Source organism: Aquila chrysaetos, chromosome 19 (genome assembly GCF_900496995.4).
Source record: "Aquila chrysaetos chrysaetos chromosome 19, bAquChr1.4, whole genome shotgun sequence".
NCBI lineage: Eukaryota > Metazoa > Chordata > Aves > Accipitriformes > Accipitridae > Aquila > Aquila chrysaetos.
Window position 1 is genome coordinate 20,015,546 of NC_044022.1, and position 23,153 is coordinate 20,038,698.

General features: G+C 41.4%; 1 protein-coding gene across 3 annotated transcripts; it reads left to right on the top strand.

Moving 5' to 3' along the window:
• Positions 1–219: 219 nt before the first annotated feature.
• Positions 220–21,559, top strand: PCF11 (PCF11 cleavage and polyadenylation factor subunit). 3 transcript variants are annotated; one of them, XM_030042598.2, is made up of 16 exons: positions 220–959; positions 5,818–5,943; positions 8,243–8,431; positions 8,848–9,039; positions 9,895–11,003; positions 11,269–11,458; positions 11,549–12,191; positions 12,277–13,769; positions 15,111–15,198; positions 15,922–16,041; positions 16,565–16,670; positions 17,259–17,442; positions 17,919–18,074; positions 19,155–19,247; positions 19,789–19,824; positions 20,450–21,559. In XM_030042598.2, exons 1-16 carry the CDS (start codon positions 771–773, stop codon positions 20,657–20,659), a joined length of 5,124 nt encoding a protein of 1,707 aa, XP_029898458.1. In that variant the 5' UTR covers positions 220–770; the 3' UTR covers positions 20,660–21,559. The 3 variants fall into 3 exon arrangements, with proteins under 3 accessions (XP_029898458.1, XP_029898457.1, XP_040974399.1); XM_030042597.2 differs by having other exon boundaries at positions 222–959; positions 16,562–16,670; XM_041118465.1 differs by lacking the exon at positions 220–959 and adding an exon at positions 5,007–5,383 and having other exon boundaries at positions 16,562–16,670.
• The last annotated feature ends 1,594 nt before the right edge of the window (positions 21,560–23,153 follow it).

The following is a 23,153-nucleotide window of genomic DNA, read 5'->3' on the forward strand; positions in this document are numbered from 1 at the left end:
CCCGCCTCTCGGCCGCGGGCCCGCCCCAGGGCGGTGGGCGGGGGCGTTGCCACGCCAACGGCTGACCCAATGGGGAGCGGGAGGCGGGGCGGCGCGGGCCCCGGCGTTGCCAGGCCAACGGCTGAGCCAATGGCGGGCAGGGGGGCGGGGCCGCGCCGGTCCCAGTTGCGGTCTCGGCGGAAAGGCGGGATCGCGCGGGCCACCAATCAGGGCTGCGGGCGGTGAGGGAAGGCGGTAGGAAGAGGCGCGGCGGGTTAGGAGCAGGGGAGTAGGGAAACGCAACCAATTGCGAGTCGGGACGCCGGGGTGAGAGCGGGGCTTTAGGGCAGGAGCCAATCGGGGGAGGCGGAGGGCGGCGCTAGCCAATTAGAGGCCGCCGTCGCGGTGGGCGAGCCAATCGCGAGCTGAGCAGAGGGGACGCCAGCCAATCGGGGCGCAGCCAGCGAACAAAAGGGGCTTTCCAAGCCGCCGGCCCCTTTCCTGAGAACAATTTCACATGACGCAACGGTTGGAGGAAGAGGTTTGCGAACCGTAGCCGCCGCCGCCATTTTGTGAGCGTTGAGACTGAGTCGGCGGCGGCTGAAGGAGCGGCAGCGCGAACGGCAGCACCACAGCCAGCGGGAGCCGCAGCCCGGAGGATGCGGTAGAGGAGCCCAGCGGCAGCGGCGGGGGGGGGCGGCATCGCTCGGCGGCGGCGGCGGCAGGGGATCGCGGGGAGGGGGCTCTCGGTCGGTGGGTCGGGTCCTGGTGCGGGCCCCGGTCGGAGAAGCATGTCGGCCCCGGAGAGCAGCGCTGGTAGCAGCGAGGCCCGGGAGGACGCGTGCCGCGATTACCAGTCGTCGCTGGAGGACCTGACGTTCAACAGCAAGCCGCACATCAACATGCTGACCATCCTGGCCGAGGAGAACGTGCCCTTCGCCAAGGACATCGTCTCCCTGATCGAGGCGCAAATCGCCAAGGTTTTTATATTCCACCGACTACTACTCCTACCTATACTGCTGGGGGGACCGGCCGGGGCAGCGGGCTAGGGCGGCCTCGGGGGCTAGGAGGAAGGGCGCGGGGGAGATGGCCCCCGGGCGGAGCCGGGCAGAGGGGCGGCAGGAGGAGGAGGAGGGTAGAAGGGACAGGGAGAGACGGCGAAGCAGCGAGGGCGAGAGACGGAAACAGGGCGAGAGAGAGGGGGAGGCTGGGGGCGAGGCAGCGGGCCGGATGGGGCGAGGAGGCCAGTGGCGGGGTGGGTATGGCCGGGCTCTGGGCGGCGGCCGGCGAGGCAGCGGGGCTCAGGGGCCGTGGAGGTAGTTGGGGGGGGGGGGGGGGGGGCGAGCGGAGGGAGCAGGACTCCGACGGAGCTGGATGGAGGGTGCTGGGGACTCGGGGCGGGGAGGGGAGCGCCCCGGCCGGGGCAGTGGGGAGAGGGCCAGGAGGCTGCGGGCGCTGTGGGGGAAGCAGGCGGAGGGGAAGCGTGTCTTAGGTGGGATCAGGGAGCACGGGGCGAGGCGTCGGGGGCTCCTCCTTCCATCGCTGAGCTTAAGGCTGCTGCTTCTACCCTCCACCCCACAGGGAGCAGGGGACTCGAGGGAGGGGAACAGCCCCCACACCACCCCGTTCGTAGCAGGGGGGAGGGTTTGGGACTCGCCCCACCAAAAGCTCTGGGAGGGCAGCGTGGCTCGCGATTTAAGCCCCGTGTAAATACCAGACACAACATGGCGGCCTGGCAGTGACTGGGCAGCAGCACCTCGCCCTTGTAGCTGGGCTTTCCCCCTACATGGAGCCAGGATTCAGTGTCTCGAATCTGGTGTCTAAACCCTTGTATTTAGCGATTTCGACAGCAGGCGAATATTGCGATCACTAGAGAGGGCCTGACTGGGAGATACTGTGGAGGGTTGGGTTTTTTTGGGGGGTAGTTTAAAGGAATAAAAATAAGGTTAAGTTTATAGCACGCAAATTGTCCACTTCTGAAGGGCTAAATATAATGACTTTTAAGTATCAGTTAAGGCTATTTTCCCAGTGCGGTCCCTGTGAGGTATTATTTTGCCGGGGGTGGGCACCCTTATGTTATAGAAAAGTTTGTGGGTGAAAGGTGATCATCTGTTCTGGATAGAAAATTGTGTGTGGTGGTGATGGGGGTTGTTTTGCTCTGCCTGATTAGAGAAAATTCTGTGGGCTTGGGATAATCTGTTTGGATTTCAGGTGATCTGTGCCCTGAGTAATGCTAGCGTTGTGTGCGTATTTAATTTATTTTGGCTAGAGAAGTTTATTGGTTGAGGATGGGGAAGAAGAAATTCTCCCTGACTGTAGAAACTGCAGCAGCCTGTAGGATCCTAACATGGCGTCTGAAAGGCACATGATATAAAAAGAAGGGAAAGAGGAGGCTCCCTCTGAGCCCAACCCAGGCAGTTGCTGACATCAGTCAGCCACAGCACATGGATGGGGGTTTACAGTACCTTTTTAACAAGAGCATTTTGTAAGAAAAGGGTTCTTCTTTCAATCCCCCCCCTATTCGTGCCAGTCACCCCTCCCCCGTTGTTTCCCTTGCTCCCTCTGATCTCAGGTGTTCAAAGGCTTTTTTCCTTTGGCTTTAAATCGTGGTTTATAATGGTGAGAATTGTACTATCTTAATGATGGGGAGGGAAGGATCTCTTAAGTTATTTAATCTATCTTTCTATCAATGCAGGATGGCTTTTTAGTGTTCCACAGACCTCTTCCAGTCTAGTTTTAAATGCTGCCAGTGGCTGAGTTTGGCCATTCCTTGGGGAGGTGACCTCATAATCTAATAGATCTCACCATTATATCTCCTAAAGGGCAGTGGATGTGTATAAAATGATTTGTGATAAATATCAATGCTGTCAAATTTTTTTTTTTTTTTCATTTCTGGGTGATTTAGAGCCTGCCCTGAAGTGTGTTTTTTTTAAAGATGTCTTAAATCCTGTATCAATGGTTAGTTTTACCTAGTTACTGTTTGTGACTGTGGTTTATTCAAGGCAAGTTTTTAGTTGTTTCTGGGAAAGTGATCTCCTTTACTAAGCCACTTTTAAAAAGTGTTGCCTGGAGACAGTTTGTTTAGTGTAAAACTTGAGTGGTCTGCTTTACAATTTAATAAATGGTTCTGAAATGTGTGACTGGTATTATAAAATTTGTAAATAAAAAGTGTGAAATATGTATTTGTCTTTTTATTTACCATTGTATAGTGCAGAATTTGTTTCCAAGACCCATTTTGTATACAAGGTTGGTTTTTTTTTAAAACAAATTTTTGCACGAGTTTGTGACTTGGGGTTCAATTGCCAGATATGATTTTAAACTTGAAATCTTTTAGGAAACTAATAAAAAAGAGCCACACATTTCCAACGGTAGCTTTTCTACATTATTTGAAGGAACAGTGGGAATTCTGTAATGAAGTCTTTAATATTATGCTGATGAGCTCAGAGTTAGCGTTCTTCTGTGTTCTGGTGATTATGCGGCGCCTCCCTGCCTTTTGGTTAGTGTCATGTGGGCACCTTTCTTGCTAGGGGATACTGTATAGACCACCTGAAAACAAAATACATTCAAGTCTGGGATTCCCTTTTGTGGTTATTGGAATATGCACTAGATACCTTGACATGATAAACATTTCCAGAAGAGGAGACTTAAATATTCCAACCATATTTAAGTCATGGTTCTTAAAATGTGACACCTGAGTATCTTATATTTGAAGCAGGGTATGCTGCTGAGCTTCTGATTCTGTGCTGTAGTTTGAAGTAGGCTTCCTTACTAGATTACGGTGCTTCCATGTGTGATTACTTCTAACAGTCTGATGCATAATGAAAGTGACAGTTAAACTTGTCACAGTGCCTTTGCTACTAAGTGATTCCCCAGCATCTCAAACTTGAAGCTTAGCTAAGTATTATGAGCTACTTCCATACATTGGTGGAATGGAAGAATATGACATACTGTGTCAGTAGCTCCTGGGCATAGGTACTTCTGAGACAGCTCTTTGTTTCCATAACAGCTGACTTTAAAAGTCAGAAATGGTGCACTGTCCTTTCTAATAAAGGCAGGCATTCAGAACTTAAAAGTTAGTGGTTTTAATGTGCCATTGTGCAGACTGCTTTAAAGAAGAAACCAGTATTCCACAGACATTTTAATATTAAGTAGCTGTAGACCCACAGTCTTTGTTTTTTGAGGCTAGAGAGATGCATTTATTCTAACACTGTTGCATATTAGCTTGTTTACAGCTCAGTATTACATTGTAGTGTGAGATAGGCTTTTAATGTGCTGCAGTTAGTTAACTGCATTTTTCTGTTGTCTTATGTATAAAATACACCACCTGCCTGTTTTTACTTTTTTTCAATATGCTCAAAGGCAGTGACACCCTCCCCCCCCCCCGCCCCACAACTAACAAGGAATTCTACCCTCTTCAATATTAAGTTTCAGGTCACAGTAAATTAATACACATTTAAGGGCGAGGAGACATTGCGATTTACCCATATAAAAATATTGTTGACTTGGTGCCCTTCTGTGAACCACCTTAAAGGGGAAGGAATTAAATCTAAAATTGTAAAGCAAGAGCACTTCCACACACTTGTCTGGACAACGGGGCTGCGAAGTAAGGTGTCGTTAATTAACCGAGTAGCCTATCCTGTTGAAAATGAGCAGTGAGTGAAGTTATTCTGGTTTTATCCTGAGCTTACAGGATGGTGAACAGGACTTAAAGTATTATGAGTGGATGCTCTTCTAAGGGGATCACGGTCAACACACGGCTTGTGGTGGTGTCTTTCATGTTGTCCTCTTCAACAAGTCTGTGTACTTGCTGATGTTTTCTGGAACTTTGCTGTGCCTTCTGCTTTGTGAAAGCCAACGGTGGGCATTAAAATCACCTTGATTTGGGCCAGTAGTGCTTTGTGTACGTTAGAAGTCGCTGTAGCGGTCCAGCGTCACCACACTTCTATCGCACAAACTTGCTACAAGTTTTTTGAAAATGGATTTTAAAAAAAACCCCCAAACAACAAAAACCAAGCCTTCTCTTGTAGCAAAGATGTGTCCAGAGTTTGAAGACTCCCTTCTGTGAAAATCATGGTTGCAGTTCCTGAGCTTGTCTGTGTATTTACCTGGTCGACTAGATGGTTGAGTTTTGTCTGCATTTTGAACTTTGTTCTGACTGTGCATTTTTGCATGCACTCTGGAAATCTGAACTGTCACTATCTACAAGTGCCAAGAGAGAATGGGACTCCTTGCTCTGTCCGTTTGGATTACAGTGAAATATTTGTGACCTATTCTGCGTGTAGTTTATGAAAAGACTGTTGGTACTCGACACGTAATCTACGGCTGCAGAAGTTCACTAATTTGGGCTGTTTGCCAGAAGTCTGATTTGTGTTCTGTGAAATCCAGAAAAACAAGCATTCAGGAGGTTTGAATTGCGAACTATTTTTTAGAAGTTCCTTGAAGTGCTAACGATGGTTTCCTGCTAACTTAAAGTTACTTTCTCAAGTGGGTTTTGAAAGGTTACGCTCAGTACACTAGCGGCAATACTGTCTTGTGGGCTGCTTTTTTCTTCTTTTTTTTTTTTCCCCCCCTTTTTCCAAAGCTTTGATACGCAAACAAAATAATCTAAGGTGTTCCTTTTTTATGTGATAGACCCACTGCGTTATACTTTGAACTGAGTATCGATTTTCCAGATTAAGTTTTTGTATAAACAAAAAATCCCAAGCCAAATCCCTTGGTGTTTATAGTGGCAACCAAAAAGAGAGGTCTGTATTTCTGGGATTGGTAATCCCTTTATTTAAAAAGCTTAAAATATGTTTTTGTTGTACTAAACTTCTCAGTTTCTTTTTATTACTCCAGGCTCCTGCATCAGAGAAGCTCCCTGTTATGTACCTTATGGATTCCATTGTCAAGAATGTGGGAAGAGAATATCTTACTGCATTTACTAAAAACCTAGTTGCAACATTTATTTGTGTATTTGAAAAGGTATATACACTTTCAGAAAAGTTCTGTATTCTAAGCAAAATTTGTTCCTGGTAAAATAAATACATGCTTTCAGTTTTGGGTTTTCTTGGGTGGTGAACTATACAAATTGATTGTTTTTTATAAATCTCAGTATTGTATCTATACTGTGGAGGATTATTCCTGCTGCTATCAAGCATGAAAGTTACATGTTAGCTGAAAGATGCAAAGTCTTATTTAATTTAATTTGGTTCATAACCATCTGTAATTTTCCTATCCAGGCAAGATTTTACTAACAGTATTTTGGTTACCGATTGCTTACCTGGATGGACTTTTTGTAATGTATAAACCAATTAATTATGAATTGTTGGTTTGTTTTTGAGATAGTCTTTATGCCAAGAATAGACTGAGAATCAGTTTCTTGTGGATTTCTCAGAGCTTCTCTCTCTGTAGTTAGATTTGTCTGATTTATTTAATTCGTGATGTGCAAAATGAGTGCTTAAACTGTGAAGAGTGAATAGCACTGACACCTTATTCTCTCCTGGTGGTCTGTGATTTGAAAAAAATGCTGGTCGGGGGAAAGGGTCTTAGAATGTATTGCTATATTACATTACAAACACGTGTTTAATTTCATTCAACGTTGAAAGCTGCTGCCATATCTTTTAATTTTTGCTCTTAATCTTTAAACACAGTGAAGCAATTGTGCGTATTCCTCAGTGAGAAAGGCAAATCATAGTCCAGTTTTTGGAAGGCTGGGCTTGAATGGGTTAAGTTGGATCAGAAATGAAGGGTTAAATTCTGTGGTTTCCTGTATGCTGTAAGAAAGCGGCATCTCATATGAATGAGATGAATGGAGCTTTTGCGTATTTATCTACCATTACATATCAGCGAGGATCTGAGATCCCAGTATGCTTTATACGTGGTTTTCAGATGTAAAATGCATGATGAAATAAGGAATAGATTGTAATAATGACCATAGAAGACTTAAACTCCTGTGTGTAGAGTAGATAGATAGGTAGACGCTTACTTGTTTTTCAGTACTAGATTGTGAATGTTCTTTTACTGAGTTGCATTTAATGTTGCAGCTGAAGCTCTGGATAATAACTAATTTTCAGAGTTTTATAGGTTAACTGTCTACTAAGCTAACTAGAAATATTTAATTAATGTGTATTAATTAAATGTGTAAAGTAGCAGTCACTTCTAATAGCTTAATTGGTCGTGTTAAAAGATGCAAGTAGAATTCCAACACTGACATTGTTAAAAATTTTGTTTTATCAGTAAATGGTCACTAAGGTATCTTTAGACACTTGATGAAGTCAGAAACTTCTGCTCAGTCATTTCTGCACCTTTTGCAGTGAACTTCATACCCTCTCATTGAAAATTGTATAGAGGCACCCCCCAAGTAGCTAAGTATGAATTATTTTTGTCGAAGTTCCTGCTCCTCCCTGGAAGAACCTCCAAACTTTACAGACTATTCTTTGTCTTGCTGTAACATCTTAAAAATGAAACTGCAGCAAAACCCATCTACATAGTCAATGATTGAATTGGGATATTGACATTAGGACAGCTGCATATGTTTTGTCCTCAAATGTTTTTCATTTATTGTTTAATTGAACTACTCAAGTTATAAGATGACCTAAATTTTGCTTTACTGTAAATGTCTAACTTACCTGTCATGAGATAATCCAAACTAATTGTTTGTGAAGAGGTAAAATGGGCACTGGTCCTACAAGTATGCTTGATCTGTGGCTCACAGATGGGTCTAATTTTGCAGCTGGACTGAAATATAATTGACTTCATTTTAGCTAATACCCTTTTTGTTGCATTTGTTGGAAAAAAAAAATCCTTCAGTGACTAAACAGCTGAGCAAAACACCTTTTCTGTTCACAAAGTTTGTTGTTTCCTGATTTGTTTATCATTGTTACACTCCATTCAGCGCAAACACTTTAATAATGTATTGTCTCAGAGGCTGTTGCCTTTCAATATTTTTGTTACTGTATTTTTTCCACAGAAATTGGGCAAGTAAAATGAGAATTTTGGTAATGGAAAAGTTGAAAGAAAATTCTCAGAGAATGGTAATACACAATAAAACCTTCAAATGGCCTTGAAACAACAATTCTACATTTGAACTTCTGTTACTCATTCCGTTGGTATAGATGTATGATCTGCACTGCTTATAAATTCTGTATAGCAAGTTCAATGTGTTAAAATGGCAAACTGTTGATAGAAATAGGAAATAAATGAAATCTTAAGTTCTACAGAAAAGTTTAAGAAATTGTTTTATATTAACTTAACAAGCCATAGAATTGTTTTATTGTTTTAGGTGGATGAAAATACTAGGAAAAGTTTATTTAAATTACGCTCCACATGGGATGATATTTTTCCTTTGAAGAAACTATATGCACTTGATGTCAGAGTCAACTCATTAGATCCTGCTTGGCCAATTAAACCTCTGCCCCCAAATGTGAATACTTCTAGCATCCATGTGAATCCTAAATTTTTAAATAAATCGGTAAGTCTTTATGCCTACTGTGTGAACAGATGGTAATACATGTAGTTTTCATTGTTTGTATGCTGCTTTTTGACAATTTAGTATATTAAGAATGAAGTATCTGACGTTTGTAGACAGGTAAGAGGAATTTCCGAATTCAGAATATTTGATGGGTTTGGTTTTTATATTTCAAAACTGTATTCTAGATTTTTGGAACACTGATTAACTTATATTAAATCATGTATACCTGTCACAGCAGGCAAATTCTAGTGGGGCAAAAGTTTCAAATTGTTTTAGTTCTATTTTGCATTAAAAATGCAATTTATAACTGCTATACAAACTAAGTCACAGTACTGGATCATGATAACGGTTCAAGGAGGTGGAGTTAGTTGATTCCATCAGGATTTTAAATGTAACTTTTTTTATTCTGTTTTTAGCCAGAGGAATCTACTGCACCTACCTCTGCTGTCACTTCTGGTGCCTCTACTCCTCCAGCTGTTCCTGAAATACAAAAGAATTTGACACAGGAGCAACTGATAAGGCAGCAATTGCTTGCAAAGCAAAAGCAGTTGTTAGAACTTCAGCAAAAAAAATTAGAGCTGGAGCTGGAACAAACTAAAGCACAGTTGGTGAGTAAGATAGTTAATGAAACTTTTGTAGTTGGGACTCACTTTCTTTTGGACAGTACTTAGCTGTACTGGTAACTGCCATACATTATTTTTTCATCATGATAGAGAAGCGTAGCTATTTTAGGACTAGAGCAATGCAAGTTGATCTGGGGTTCCTGAACAGTATTTGTTACCTAAAAACCTTAAGGGTTACACTCAAAATAGAGGTAAAAAAAAGGTGAAGTTCTTGGTTTTCTGTTTTTAACTTCTCTCCAAAATGATGCCTGCCAATGATCCTTGTCTTCCACCTCTTCTTGCGGCTTACAGCAAACCAGGCTTTTCCAAATATATTTGCTCTTAGAGAACAAGGAAGCGTGATTGTTGGAAATAAAGGCAGTTTCCTCATTAGGTCAGGTTGGTTTGATGCCACCATCTGAAGATGGTGGTTAAGCTGTATTTTTTACATTCGTAATTGAAAGTCTTGCTATGTTGACAGTTAATGGTACCAAAATAAAGCATCTTTGCAGTGTAGAAATATGAAAATTGTATCGGATACTTGGCAGCTTAGTTGCCTTGAGCATGTGGAATATATAGAAAAACTAATGCTGTAATGAGAACATGTGCCTAAGTAACTTGTTTTGCAGTATTGACTTTGTAGTACTGATTTTGCATTATATTGAATTTGATCTTTTGTAATGGTACTGCATTATTTTAACACTTGTGATTAGCAATTAATGGGTCATTTTGAGTTAAATGTTTGAATCTCATAACTTTCAAGACATTTCTATTTATACTTTTGGTTTTGAGACAGATTATGAGCATCTTGGGGTAGGAGTTATGTCATGCAGATTAATGCTGGGTTTTTTCCTATTTCAGGCTGTATCTCTTAGTGTTCAGCAAGGATCATCTACTATAGCTTCAGTTCCAGCACCTTCCAAGCAGCACATGTCTCCCACACCTCATATGACAGTTAAACCACCTCATCAGACTGCTGTGCAATCCGAAAAAAACAAACCATCCCCAAGTCCTCCACTTCATGATCTCAAAATAGTAAATAGGGATCCTCGACTTAATAGGATGGCTCAACATTCTTCTCATGCTAAAGATCAATCTCATAGGAAAGAATTTCCACCAAACACGACTAGTCAGTCTGATACCAAGGCAAACAAAACAACACAGGCTGAAAAACAAAACTCAACAAAGCAAGAAAAATTGAAAGCAAGTGAAAAAACACAAAAGAAAGAACTTGACCAGTCAGATTCAAAATCTAAATCACCATCCCCTTTGAAAAATAAGCTACCCAATGCTAAAGATACTAAAACCCAGGAATGTGAAAGCACAAAAGTATCTGAAATTAGTAAGCGGGATCCAAGACTGAAAAGACACCTTCAAGATAAGTCAGAGGGCAAAGAGGAGGAGGTGAAAGAAAAGCGGAGAAGTACAGAGAAAAAAGAAAAAGAGGAACATAAGACATGTGAACATAGACCAGTAGGCAGCAGAAATAAAGTGATTAATGGTGCTGTTCAGAAACAAGACACGACTACAGAGGAGTCAGAAAAACAGGGTGGAAAACAAGGGAGATCAAGTAATAGAAAACGGTCACGATCACGCTCTCCTAAGGCACGGTCACCATCTACACATTCTCCAAAAAGACGAGAGAGGAGATCACCCAAAAGAAGACTTAGGAGTTTGTCTCCCACTTCATCAACTCCTAAAATAGGAAAGATACGTCAGATAGGCCCTAAGCAGTCTCATGTTGAAGAAGGCACACAAGCAGCAAGAGATGAAAGAAATTCTAATAAGAGAAATGTTAAACAAGAGGTGCGAGATCCGAGGAGAGTGAAAAAAGCCCAAGAAGACAGGCCCCAAGAAGTGGCAAGCCAGCATTCTACAAAAGTGTCTCCTGATCCAAAGGAGAATGCAGAAAATTGGCAAGGATCCAAATCAGGCAAGAGGTGGAAATCTGGTTGGGAAGAAAATAAAAAGTAAGTTACTATCATTTAAACGACTTCTGTTTAAAGTCAGTGGAAATTCTACTGCTGACTTCAGTATAGTTGGTTTTGGGAGGCAATGTTCAGGTTGTTAAAATTGATAAGTTTAACTTACTTCTACTAGTGAAATATGGAAATGATACATACGTAGATTTTAAGGTGATAGTGCTGTTTTGCCATGATCGGTTCTAATAGGGATGTAACAGTTATGTCCTGAATAGAGGAATAATCTCTATTTTAAATACATTCTTGCTTTCAGCTCACAGCAGAATGAAGAACACCAAGCACTTGGTAAATCCCCTCACCAAAGACACCGGGAAAACTGGCCTGCTGGCAAAGGAATTTTATCACCCCGAGCACCAAAGCAGCAGCACCGCTTAAGTGTGGATGCCAATTTACAGATCCCCAAAGAATTGACATCTGCAAGCAAGAGGGAATTACTTAAGAAGGTAATATTGGTAAATCTGTCTTCATAGAAGTATCCTGGGTATAGTTTGCTTTTCTCTTTGGAAGTCTAAACTTTTAACTTTATATTCTAGGCAAATGAACGTTTAACATCTGGTGAAATAACACAAGATGAGTTCCTCATGGTAGCTCATCAGATACGACAGCTGTTCCAATATCAGGAAGGAAAGCACAGATGTAATGTCTGGGATAACCCTACAGAAGAAAAATGTGGTTTGAAGAAGAAACCTCTTCTATCGGATGCAGAACTAACATATTATGAACATAAGGCTAAACTAAAAAGAACACAAGTTCAGCATTCATTGTCAAGGCTTGATCTGTTGGATCCTGATGATATTTTGGATTATCATATACCTGATGCATTGCTTTCTGGAATAGAATGTGAGCAAGCAAAAGCCAAGCGTGGAGTACAGTTCGACAGAAAAGAACCATTTGGAGAAAGATCAAGGAGACACTCTCCTGTAAGTGGCACTAACAGACCTTTTGCCGATAACCTCTCACCACTTGAGAGTCGACGAAGACTTGAGGAACAAAATGCTACTAAAGGAGCAAGAGGTTCTAAGAACTTTGATCCGTACGACAGCTGGGGAGAGTCAGATGAATTTAGAGATGCTCTCAGACAACAGGGGAAAAGCACAACAGAGTTCCAGAAAATAGACGGTGATGCAATCTGCAGATTTGATAATCGTGAAGACAGACAGCTTCTTGGGCAAGCTGGTATGTGCTTTTCTTTATTTTAAATCTGTTAAGTAATTGGCAACATTTTAGTGAGTGGTTATCTGGTTTGTTCTGGGTTTTTTAGGTGTTCGAGAGGAACCAAGATCACCATTCAGTGAACGTTTCAAAAGAACTAGATATGAAGATCCAGAGAAAGCACCGTTTCCAGAAAGTCCAGGATCAAGATTTGGAAGCATTGAAGCAAAGCAGAGGATAAGTGCACTAATGGAAGACAGACCTCTATTTGATGGCTCACCTAGACAGGCTGCTGCAAGGGTTGGGGTAGATGGACAAGGAAGTCCTTTTGTTGATGGTCCTGCTGCTGGTTCAAGTTCCAGAATTGATGGGCCACCTGGACAGGCTGCTATGAGATTTGAGGGGCCTTTGGTGGGGGCTGGTGCCTCTCAGTTTGATGGACCACTAGCAGGAGCAGGGGGAGCTGGACCCCTAAGATTTGATGGGCCACCAGGGCAGCTGGCAGGGGCCCTGAGGTTTGAAGGACCCCCAGGACAAGTTGGTGGAGGAGGTCCACTGAGGTTTGAGGGACCTCTTGGGCAGATAGGTGGGCCTTTGCGATTCGAGGGGCCTGCAGGGCAGCCTGTAGGTGGTCCTAGATTTGAAGGACCTGGGGTTGGTCTCAGGTTTGAGGGTCCCCGTGGTCAGCCTTCAGGTGGTCTCAGGTTTGAGGGACCTCACGGTCAACCTCTGGGGCCTCGAGGTCAACCAGGGGGTGGTCTCAGGTTTGAGGGACCCCATGGTCAGCCCTTGGGGCCTCATGGTCAACCAGGAGGTGGCCTCAGGTTTGAGGGGCCACATTTACAGCCATTGGGGCCCCATGGTCAACCTGGAGGTGGCCTCAGATTTGAGGGGCCACATGGTCAGCCTATGGGGCCACATGGACCATCAGGTGGTGGGCTCAGGTTTGAGGGGCCACATGGACCATCAGGTGCTGGGCTCAGATTGGAAGGACCACATGGTCAGCCAGGTGTGGGTCCTAGGTTGATTGATGGACCAGTACACCAGGGAGCTAGTGGACTTAGATTTGATGGTCCTCTGGGTCGGGCCGGTCCGAGATTTGATGGTTGTCACGCAGCTGGATTTGATGGTCAGCCTGGACAGCTGTCTCTCTTGCAAAGATTTGATGGAATTCATGGACAGCCTGGTCCAAGATTTGAAAGGGCACCTGGCCAGCAGGCACAACCACGATTTGATACAGCCATACCTCAAAGATTTGATGGACCTCACCAGCCAGCCTCTAGATTTGACTTGCCCCTTGGCCTTCAAGGTGCACGTTTCGAAAATGTAGCTAACCATCCTGCCTCAAGACTAGAAATGTCACCATACGGACAAGGTGGTCCGTTTGTTGATCATCCCGGCCAGGGCTACAATGGACCATCTCATGGGATGCAGTTCCAGAGACCTGATATATTTGATGGTTCGCCTGGACCAAATTTCAATGGACCAGCTGGCCCAGGAGCACAGAACTTCCCATTGAGAGCTGGACATTACTTTGATGAAAAAAGTCTTCAGGGTCCTCAATATGGAAACTTCAATAATATGCCAATGGGAAGTAATCAGGTAAGAACTGATTGCATTAAATGGTTTGCTTGGAGAAGTGTTTTTGTGTAGAGAATTAGCAGGTTTTATTCCTTTAAAAATTGAAGATTTTTCTGAAGAGCTGGCAGACTGGGAGCCAGTTTCAAGCTAAAAAAGTCATCCTTCTTCAGCAGTTTATAGATAATTTAAGGACATGTTTTGCTATTTTTTAAGAATCTCTTTTTAAGAATTAAACAAAATAGTGGATCTTTACAATCGCTTTGTAGCTCAGAATGTGACAGTGAAATTAGTATTTTTAACTTGAAAACAAAACTAGGTACTTGGAAGCCTGGGGTGTTTTCATTAAACTTGCACAAAAGTGAATTCTATATAAAGCATGAAAGATGATGTCAGTGAATATACATGATTCATTTTTCTAAGAGGTGTAGAATTAAAATGGACCAAAATAATTCTGTTGTCTTTTTGCAGTTGTTAGTACTGGTGACAAGCCAGTTTCAAAGAGATACCCAAAACTTGGGGGAATTGAGAAAGATGTGGACATTGTTGAACTACAGTCTTTTAAAATTATCTTGGCACTGGCATGCTTTATGAGTTAGTTGTCTTTGCTGTTGCGTGTTAGAAGTGTTCTCGAAAGGGGAAAACGATACTTTGCGTCAGTGAACATGATGTCATCTCTTTCAGTAGATTAGAGATTTTAGAGAGAATTTTTCATTTGGGAGATAATAATTGAACATGAAGAGTTAACTGATTGTACAAAAGCAGTTAATGTGTCCTGCTGACCTCTAATGGGATAAAATTTTAAATAATTTGCAAATCCAGAAAGCAGCTAATTAGGGAAAACCCATTTTTGTTACGAGTGTATTATAAAGACTTTTTCTATTTGAAGCTTACTATAGCTGGTTTGCTGAAAAGTCCTGCTTTAAAGATGTGTTTCATATAGTGAATGCTATTGCAGTAGTTGTATAAGATTCGTGGCATTTGTTAATAGGCGTTTACTGGTTTCTCAGATTTCTTTCTGATGAGCTCTGTTTTGGTGAACAGGAGCAATTTAAAAGGAAGTACTGTGTTTGGAAAATGTGACTGAAGGCTCGATAGGTAGAAGAAAAGGTTTTTTTTTTAATTTAAATGTTACGCAAAATGAGTATGTGTTCTGAAATTTTTCTAGTGGGAAATGAAAATGAGGGAAAGGTTACATAGTCATTTGTGGACCTTTCAATACCAAACTGACATGGTTCCCTCCTGGAAGGAGTTTAATATATATAAAATTATTGAGAAACATCTAGAAGTTAATGATAAAATTTAAAAAACTAAGTTTATAATGGCATTATTGTACAAAAAATACTCAAATGTTTACTTTCACAGGTTTCTCTCATGTCTGCTCAACCAGGGCCTTATGGCCAAGGTCAACAGTATTTGCCAAATCCTGGAAGTTTTGTTCAGAACCCTGCAGGTCTGTAACAAAATAATTAACTTCCTTTTATTTCTTTTGGATTGTTCTGTTTGTTAGTGGCCACAAAAATTACCCTTTTGTAATGTCCTGGTGTGCTAGGTCTGTGTGGTCTAAGGGAAGCTTTCTCAGTCAGGTGGCCATAGATGTGGTTTCTGTAGTACCTTCATCTCTTAAGTGTTTTCCCTCAAACGGTGAAGGCTTTCATTAGTCTTCATTAACCATGTGGTTTTGGTATGTAGTTGTGCTAGAAAAAAAAATCAAAAAGGGAAATTTTGGTCTGCTTTTCTGGAAGGCACCAGTCTGTAGGTCTGGCTTGAATTTGCCAGGGTGTGTAAATGTTGCCAGTATATGAGTGGTTAGTAATGAAAAGCTTCTAAAAAAATCATAAATGGTTAAAGTATGCGATGAAGTCGATAGGTCCTGGTGAAATATTTCAGCGTAAAGTAAGAAAAATACTGCATTTCAGTAAACACTATCCAGTAGAAATCTGTGTATGGGCAACCAGCTCAGCACTTCAGAATACATTATGAAGGAAGCTGTTGCAAGGGAAGAAATTAGCCAAGGACTAGACATAAAGCAAAGAGAGTTGGTAAATAATTCGAAATAAAAAATGGAAGAAACAGGAGGCAGAAGGAAGAGTGTGTTGTGAAATACGCTGATAAAAGTGAAGTCAATTTCTAATGCTAACCTGTTGTCTCCTTGAATGTCGATGTTTTTCCCCAGGAGCCCTTCCACATTCATATCCTGATAACCACCTTGGACAGCTTGATGTCAATGAATTGTTTGCTAAACTGCTGTCAACAGGGATCCTCAAACTGTCAAAAACTGACTCCACTTCAGCACGTATGTAGATCCATTATGTTCTAACTACTCAGTTTGTCCACAGCTGAAGTGTAAAGCTAAGTATAAGAACTTCTGTGAACTCCTGCACTTCTTTTTTTTAAACTGAACTTTTTTGGGGGGAAGGAATTTAGCGCATGTGATGGAGTAAATGCTTAGTATCTGGTTTAATTTGTACACTTCAGCTATCCAGAGCAGTCAGTTTTGTCTTTGGTGTGGTGCCTCCGTAACTCAGATTCTTGTCAGTTTCTGAAATACTTCTGTGTCTCCGAAGGCTGAATTTTAATGCCAGACAGAGGTGAAATACTGTTTTCCTGAATTGAAATTCTGAGTAACTTGCAGTATCTTGTATGCTTTTTTTAATGATGTTAGAGGATGACTGACTTGGCTATTGCACACTTGTACTTTAGCGTAGTCAGATCGTATTTATTAATATTTGACTAAAAATAACTTTTATGAGCATGTCACTTCTTTCTGATAATGTACTGAAACTTTGATAAAATGGTATCTTTATGCTTTCTAGAAGTGAATGAAACATCAGCCCAGCCAGCTGCTGAAGAGGAAGATGATGACCAGAATGAAGATCAAAATGTTCCAGACCTCACTAACTTCACAGTTGAAGAACTTAGACAGTGCGTATAGTAGAATGAGTTTACAGTGTAGTAAGAATTGTGACATGGTAGTATCTAGATAGTTAATCCAAGACAGCTGAGAGCTTTTAAAAGATTATATGTCACTTTTTTTTGATGTTAGCCTTGGAGAACTTGAGGGAGGAAAAAGAGGCAAAATTAACCTGGGAAAACTCTCTTTACACAAGTTGCATGTTGTTACTTAATCAGTAAGGTTGTGATATGTATTGAAGCCAGTGTTTCTTCCTTTGTTACTACTAATTTTACCACCTTTGTGGTAGTGTGCAAAGCTGAGCCAAATGCCAGTGTTGCCATTTTATGCACTATTAGGTGATGAAGCTAGTAGGCATGAAACAGAGCACTAGCGTGTTTCTCATGAATAGTTAATATGAACCCGTTGTTTGTGATTTGAATGTATCAATTGGTTGTGTTATGAAAATCGGGAAGAATTTAGCTATATTGTGTGCTTTAACCTTGCAGTAGATTCATGCTTTTCCTCTACTCTTGTGGGCATATGAAGTGACTTACTGAGAAACTTCTTACCTTTTTCTTTTCAAAGAAGTGTTAAGACTTTTTTTTCGCTTCTTGTAGGCGTTACGATAGTGTTATAAATCGACTGTACACTGGAATTCAGTGTTACTCCTGTGGAATGAGGTTCACTACTTCACAGACAGATGTTTATGCAGATCATTTAGATTGGCATTATCGTCAGAACCGGACAGAAAAAGATGTTAGCAGAAAAATTACACACAGAAGATGGTACTACAGTTTAACAGTAAGTAATGCAGTATGTGTCTTGATAAATTACAGGCCGGATTCCGTGTTTTACTTGTTTATGTGCTGTAGGATTGCAGTTGAAGTTTACATGGTCATGGGAGTTGGCCTTTGGTAAACAATGATGTCTTAGATATTTCAAGTAGTTCTCAAATGCCTGTCAAAATACAAAAGGCAATTGTATGATGAACAATAAACAGTTTGAAGCTATTGGTACTGTTTTCATCGCACTGAGGATGGAATGGAAATCGAAGGATAGTGTTTTTTCTGAAAAAAGCTTTTTTGAAGTGTAGCATTGTGAGAAAGCGTGCACTGTGCTAATGCTGCATGTGAGGAGCACTTCGGTTTTAATGAAGTAAGATCTATTAAATATGGTACTTTTGGGATGTCTTTTCTTCCTGCCCCAACCCAATGTATTTTTTAAACATTTCTGGCTATTCGTCAGTGTCTGAGTGTGAATGAAAACTTTTTCCTCAGGACTGGATTGAATTTGAAGAAATAGCCGATCTAGAGGAGCGTGCAAAAAGCCAGTTTTTTGAAAAAGCTCATGAAGAGGTGGTGTTGAAGACACAAGAAGCTGCGAAAGAGAAGGAGTTTCAGAGTGTCCCTGCTGGACCAGCTGGAGCAGTTGAGGTAAGTTTCAGCTTGCCTTTATTAGCCCAGATACTGAGAATCATCTAATACTTCAAAGAAGTTTACAGCATTCTTTCATACAGTGGGCTATATGTAGACTGAAGTCTTGTTCTTGGACCTCTGTGCAACTACTTCGTAGGTGGTGTATTTGTGCGTGTAATGGTTGTTTCGCAGGGGCAGATAGTAGTATGAATTTCCTGTAGTTCAAAAAAATCTACACCCATTGGCATTCCACCATTTTAGCAAAATTGAAATGGGCAAAGTGTGTTAATTTACTGAATGTTTCTGTAGAAAGAGTAAATAGAGCAAGTGAATTGGAAATAGTCCTTTGTCATTCAAATTATGATGGTGTTTACTGGGTTTTTGATACCTTGACCCAGAAATTTATTTTTCATTAGAAGATAGGCATTAGGACAAAGTAATATCTCAAATCGTAAAGTAACCACTAGATATGTATTTTGGTAGATGAATTGGTGTAGTAATCAAATACAAATGTTAGTAGAATTACAATTTAGTTTTACAAGCTAAGCCTCTAAGAAACTAGCTATCAAGCCATGAAGGCCTTTGTTTTAATTTGAAAAAATACCTTTTGTGCTTTGTTCTCTGAGGTGATTATTTTGCACAGAAGTACTAAAAATGTTAATACTTCATCTAAAAGTTCTGCCTTTTTAATTTGAGACTCCCCGTTAAGGGGAAGAGTGAAGGTAATGCCATAAATAAAATTAATTAAATACCTGTACTGTATTGTCTTACATGACAGTAAAACGGCATTAGATGGTTACAAAGTGTTTTGCAGAGACTTCCTAGCTAAAAGGGCAAAGCTTACCTTTCTCAAGTGACAGCAATCTTGAAGGCCGGACAATGATCATTGCGCAGTCTGCAAGCTATACGCAAAGAATTTTTAAGTAAAGTTTTCTAAAGTTATTTTTAAAGTGTGGACGAAAGATCATGTTGTAGTCTTAATGTATTTATCTTAATTTAAAAGACCCTTTTTTGACTGTTACTAGGTTCTTGAAGTTAATGTGTTCAGTAAATTGTTACAATAACATCATTTATCTCGTTACTCCAATAACTTTTCAGAGCTGTGAAATTTGCCAAGAGCAATTTGAACAGTATTGGGATGAGGAAGAGGAAGAGTGGCACCTGAAGAATGCTATCAGAGTAGATGAAAAGGTAGTCTGATCTTACTTACATGTGATACTTATTTATAGTAAAACAACCCGAAGAATTATAGCAAAAAAAAAAAAAAAAAAGGGGTGGGGTGGGGAGGGAGGGTCAACAGTGCTTTCTCTACTGACAGATTCCCACGGTAGTTTTCCTGGCTTCCAAATACATAAATACCTCAACCTTCGGAAGTGCTTGAAGTCCTGGTATATCATTAGTATAGGGTCACTAACCTTCCCTTATACTGCAGTGCTAAAATAAAAATGAATGTCTCTATATATGGGTGTAGATACTGGTTCAATTATTTCTGTATACAGCTGTACACAAACAATTCCCAATGCTTACCAGGCTTCTGTATGATAACCTTTCCTAAACAAACATACACAAAATCTTTTCCCAGTTGTATTTGACACCATGCTTGGCCTGCTTATACCATTGTTTTTCTAGACAAATTTTGTGATGCGTGTAATTGACACTGTTCTGTTAATAACCAGTGATCCTGCTATAATTTATTTTTATGTATTTAAATTTTATAACAATTCTTTTTCAGATTTACCATCCATCTTGCTACGAAGATTACCAAAACGTAAGTGAATCCTTCTTCATATTCTTTGAAGGATTTTGCTTTCAGTTTGTTTGCTTGATCTCTGACTTTGCAGGGAGCAGATGTGTTCAGAATGTGCTACCTGTTTCTCTTGCCTATGACTAGACAAAGAATCGAAGGCTTTGGGCATAGCAAGTATATAATACAGAATTAGCTAAGATGTATTTCTTGTTGTGATGTACTTGATGTGACGGCTTGTGTGTCATACGTGACTAAAGCAAAACCATGGTTTGAAAACACATCATGCATTTATTGTTGAATAACGTGCATAATCTTAGGAATTTGCAAAAATGGAGTAAATGGGTGTTGGCGTGTGTTACTTTTTTAAGGCTTTGGGAGTTACCATTCCCCTGGGGATAGCAGGGAATAGTTTACGGTAATGTGTTAAGCATTTCATCCCTGCTTGGACGATACCTTTTCAAAGTAATTATGAAAAAGTAATGCTATTAAAGAATAAATCTGTTTCCTTAGGATCTTGATAAAGTAGAAGTTTGGATTTTGAGTGCTTGACTGTCAACTTGTTTGCATTTTGAAAAAGAGTAAAAGGGATAAGAAGCTAAAAATCGTTTTAATGTGTGTTAATGCTACATTGACTTTCACTTTGCAGACATCATCGTTTGATTGCACACCATCTCCCAGCAAGACTCCTGTAGAAAATCCACTAAATATAATGTTGAACATTGTTAAACAAGAAACACCAGAGTCCTGCGACTCACCTAAAGTCAAAGAAGAACCTGATGACACCCCTACTGCCTGTGCAGAAGAGAGCACACCTGCATCTACAGATATCAAGACAGAACCTGATGAGTCTGTTTAAATGAACTGAGGTATGAATTCTTTTTTTTACAGAAGAGCTGCTGTGTTAACTCTGGAAGGCAAATACTTTTTATATGAAATAAAAATGTTCAACTGAGGCAGGGCCTCAACTACTGTTTGGTTAATAAATACATTTTTGTATTTGAATTTCTTATTGCCTGCACAGTTTCAGGTGTCATTGTGTGAAAGTTCTGTAGATGCGTGAAAATTTAATGGAATGAAATGGTATATGTAAAAATGTACGATTTTCACTTGTGGAAATGTAAATTATAAATAAAAGATATTTTTGCTATATATGGAGTGTAATGTTTATGCACACCATCAAATGAAGTGTTTCTGTACTTTTTTCAGTTGAAATGGAATTAAAAAGAACTTTTGCTCAATAAGATTCAGAAAAATGAAAGCAAGTAACTTCTTCCAGTTATCCCATAGGTGGGTTATCAAGGGAAGCAGTGCAGGAACTTCTCAGACAGACAACCGTACATTTATTTTCTTTTTAAACTTATTTGAACAAACTTACATATCCAGATATTTTAAAAAAAACAAAAAACCCAACAAAAAAAAAACAAACCAAAAAGACAGTTCTGGGTAGAAGGGGAAAATTTAACAAACCAACTGGAGTGCTTGATTGTGAACACAAGTGCCAACAAACAATTAACAAACCAGGATGCCTGGTAGTTAAGACATTTTTAATGATTTTTTTTTTTCCATTAGTCAAACATAAGAATTTAATACAGCTGAACAAACTTTTCTTTACGTTACAGGGGGGAATGAATGTAAGAATGCTCATTTGAAACATGGTTAACAGGTTTTTTTTGTTGCTTATGACTGGACTTAGATGGTAAACCAGATATCCTGAGATGTTAATATTTCTTAAATGTAATAAATAAAATTAAGCATATATTTGAGTGTGAGTCTCTTCCTTTCAGTAATGGGTTTGTGTGGCTGGCATGTTTGTGGGATTGGAAATAACCATACAATTGTGTGTCTGAGAGCAATATGCATTTAATGTTTTATTTGCTCTGCCATGTGTTTAGTGCATATTTTTAAAGCTGCTGGGAGCAAGGCATAAGCATGAAACATCAAAGAGCAATGTCACAGTCCTAGTGTATTACTCGTGCAGCGAGGATACTTGGGGGATCAGAATTCACCCTTAGTGTATGATGTAAGTCGAAATTATCAGCTGTGAAGGTGATTTTGCTGTTGGCTGCAACACTTCTTCCCATCTTCACAGTCAGGCTTCAAGCAGTTTTTAAGATGTGAATAACTACTTGACTCTCATACTAAGGTTTTAGCTATAGTTGTGAGTGTGCCCAGTTCTAGATGCCAGCCTTAAAATACCTTTCAGAGGAAGTCTAGAGGAACAAAAATACTTAAGAGATTCATGCGGGGTGAATCAGTCCTTAAGGTGGTGTGTGTGGCTGCTGGGTGTGCTGTGCTGTGCTGTGGGCAGTTAACTCCTGTTACTTGTTGCAACTTCTTCCCAGGGCAGGGATGTAGGCTTGGCCCCAATTGACACTTTGTGTCCTGGAATACTGCAAACTTCTCCTAAATCACACACACCGAAATTCAGAGGAGACTGAGCAGGGAGGTGATGTCTTCAAACATGTAGAAGGCTGTTAGAACAAATTACTCTGTCTACGAGGGACAGAACAAAAGGAGACCAGTAAGTTGCAGCAGGAGGATTTATGGCAACTTTCTAATGACAAGGATAGTTAAGCTCTAAATGGACCTTACTTGGTCTGTGTAATTATCAATGTGCACCTGTAAATCTGATTGGGAAGGGTTCATCCTGCCTGGAAGCAGGACTCTGGAAATGCAGGGTGCTTTTTCTGCCCCATCAAAGGAACCCGGCTTCCCTCCAGGGCACCAGCTGGTTTTGGCTAAGGGGGCTGAGGAGCAGGACTGTGTAACCGCAGGAAGAAAACCCATCCCCCTGTACCCTGTGAACATCTTGGTGCAGGGAGAGGGCTGAACATACAAATCGTGACTGGAGTCCGATTATTCTGCAGAGAGAGCATAAACAGGTTAAACACCTCTTGGTCAATACATCGCTGGTGGTTTCAGAGATGGAACAGATACTTGTTACACCTCTCCCTGGGGAATGCCACGAAGACACTAGCCTAGGGCTGTCAAAAAGGTGCCAAAAAGCACCACCCGGCAACGCCAAGTTTCCCCACGCCATCCTTTCCCTGCTACCCTGCCCCTCATGCGCTGCAGCCATCCACAGGCAGCTGTACTGCAGCTCAATGGGACGAACCCCACCTCCCGATACGCCGGGCAGCCCTCCCTCACCGAGGGAGAGCGGGCTCCGCCGCCCCGGCCCCGCGCTCTCCCCTCGCCCACCGAGGCGCCATGGCTGCCCCTTCGCCGCCGCCCCGGGCGGGGACACGCCGCCTCTCCCGCCCTGCCCGCCATTTTCCTGCCGCCGCCCGCCCGGAGGGACGGCGAGCCCGGGGGAATCGCGCACTGTGCCCATAGCAAACCCCTCTGCG

Coding starts and splice junctions, on each gene's coding strand:
- PCF11 (XM_030042597.2), top strand. CDS start 771: ATGTCGGCCCCGGAGAGCAGCGCTGGTAGCAGCGAGGCCCGGGAGGAC. Junction 19,248..19,788: donor CTATCAGAGTAGATGAAAAG/GTAGTCTGATCT, acceptor ATTCTTTTTCAG/ATTTACCATCCATCTTGCTA. Junction 19,825..20,449: donor GCTACGAAGATTACCAAAAC/GTAAGTGAATCC, acceptor TTCACTTTGCAG/ACATCATCGTTTGATTGCAC.